Consider the following 1,666-nt stretch of genomic DNA (forward strand, 5'->3'; position numbering starts at 1 on the left):
GGTCTCATTTTATAAAGGTTATGTCATGCTCTTTATACAGAAATAACTTACTGTTTTTAACCATAATACAATTTCATTATTACCATTATCATCTTCATGCCGAAGATAGTCTCTCACAGCTCCCCCATGATATTCAGGGCGTTCACGTTTCCATACCCAGTGATCTGGTTCCAAATCCATAACCTAAGTTTAGTAAACACACAACCTTGAAATAGCAAGGTGGCAATTATATATCAATTTCATGATTACAATTTATAACTCATGGTTTATTTCATTATTCAAGCATTATGCCAATGAAAATGTTTTATGAAGTATTGTTTAATAATGCTCTTAAAAATAAAGCACCCAATTTTTTTGGGGGGTGATATAGTATACATAAACAGGTAAAAAATTGCATTCAGAGATGGAATACAAAAGAGTAGATTTTGAAACTATGAAGACATTTTTGCATTTCCGCTTCAAATACCATTATATTTTGTTTTGTTTTTTCCATGCTTGAAGTTTATTGTTAATGAATTACACTGGATTTACTTTAGGCATATTTTATGAGGTTTTACAGAAAAGAAAAGTTTAAGATTTTAGCAACACTTTTCTAGGGCCAACAAATTCTGTGATCACAATAAAATTTTATTAGTCAATCAATTCTGATAATAATGTGTTGTGAAACTGATTCTTTGTGGACATGGCCATTTTCATACCATTCTGAATTGATGAATAAAGTAAACTTTGAATTCAAATTTTGTTCAAGTTCATAAATTTACAACCTGAAGTCTAATGGGCAATCATAATTAGATGTATGTCCCAGGTAATATTTTCCACAATGTCCTGTCTTTAAACAAACAAATTCCCTGCTTTTGCATGGGTCAATGAGAAAACCAGTAAAAGTGAAACTAAAAGGAAGCAGAATTTGTCAAATGATGAAAATGAAAGTTGAATTCTGAAAAGGAAAGTTGTTAACCCTATTCTCCTGTATGAGTAGCCATATAGAAATTACAACACATGGAAAACTCACAACAGAAAATGAAAATGACTGTCATATTACCTGATCACAGCATTTTTTAGACACAACAGCGCGGCAGTCAATAGCCCAGTAAATCTCATCACGCCTTTGTAAGAGAGTTGGATATGTCTTGCGCCATCTGCGACCAAGTATCCATGGAAACACCTCATACTTCAGCTCTTCTTCATCTTCTTCCATATCATGGGCGAGATATCTGAAATAGGGAGCCATAACGATTGTGTCTTTATTTAAGAAGGGTGTGTCAACAAAATGAACAGTCATATTGTATATTCATCATTAGTAAAATGAATATTTGAAAATTACCATTTGCAAGTCTTTGCAACATCTTGAGTGCATTGTATTAAAATGATTGTAGATATACACAAAAATATTAATGTGGATGATTTATAATTATAACTTCAATCACATAATACATGTTTCTAATTAATGGCATTGCAAACTTACAGTCCTGCAAAGAAATTGTCCTTGGTGTATTCATGAAACTGAAGTCTTGATCGCAGAAAGTAGGTAAAAACCATAGCTATAAGGTATTTGTCTGCATATCTGCGGCACACATCAGCATTCAAGAACTTCTGGATCAGTGGGTCTCCTATTTAAAAAAAAAAATCTAATTACATTAACGGTTAAGAAAATCAGTCAATTGGT

At 32.3% G+C, this 1,666-nt stretch overlaps 1 protein-coding gene across 1 annotated transcript in view; it reads right to left on the bottom strand.

The window, feature by feature from the left end:
- The window catches only part of LOC119592539, a 6,579-nt gene that overhangs the window by 1,763 nt on the left and 3,150 nt on the right, over positions 1–1,666 (bottom strand). The window contains exons 3-5 of the mRNA XM_037941403.1: positions 1,466–1,610; positions 1,043–1,214; positions 84–183 (exon numbers count right to left, since the gene is read on the bottom strand). Coding sequence (XP_037797331.1) covers positions 84–183; positions 1,043–1,214; positions 1,466–1,610 — 417 coding nt within the window. The remainder of the gene's footprint in view (positions 1–83; positions 184–1,042; positions 1,215–1,465; positions 1,611–1,666) is intronic.

This window comes from Penaeus monodon, chromosome 30 (assembly GCF_015228065.2).
Source record: "Penaeus monodon isolate SGIC_2016 chromosome 30, NSTDA_Pmon_1, whole genome shotgun sequence".
Taxonomy (NCBI): Eukaryota; Metazoa; Arthropoda; class Malacostraca; order Decapoda; family Penaeidae; genus Penaeus; species Penaeus monodon.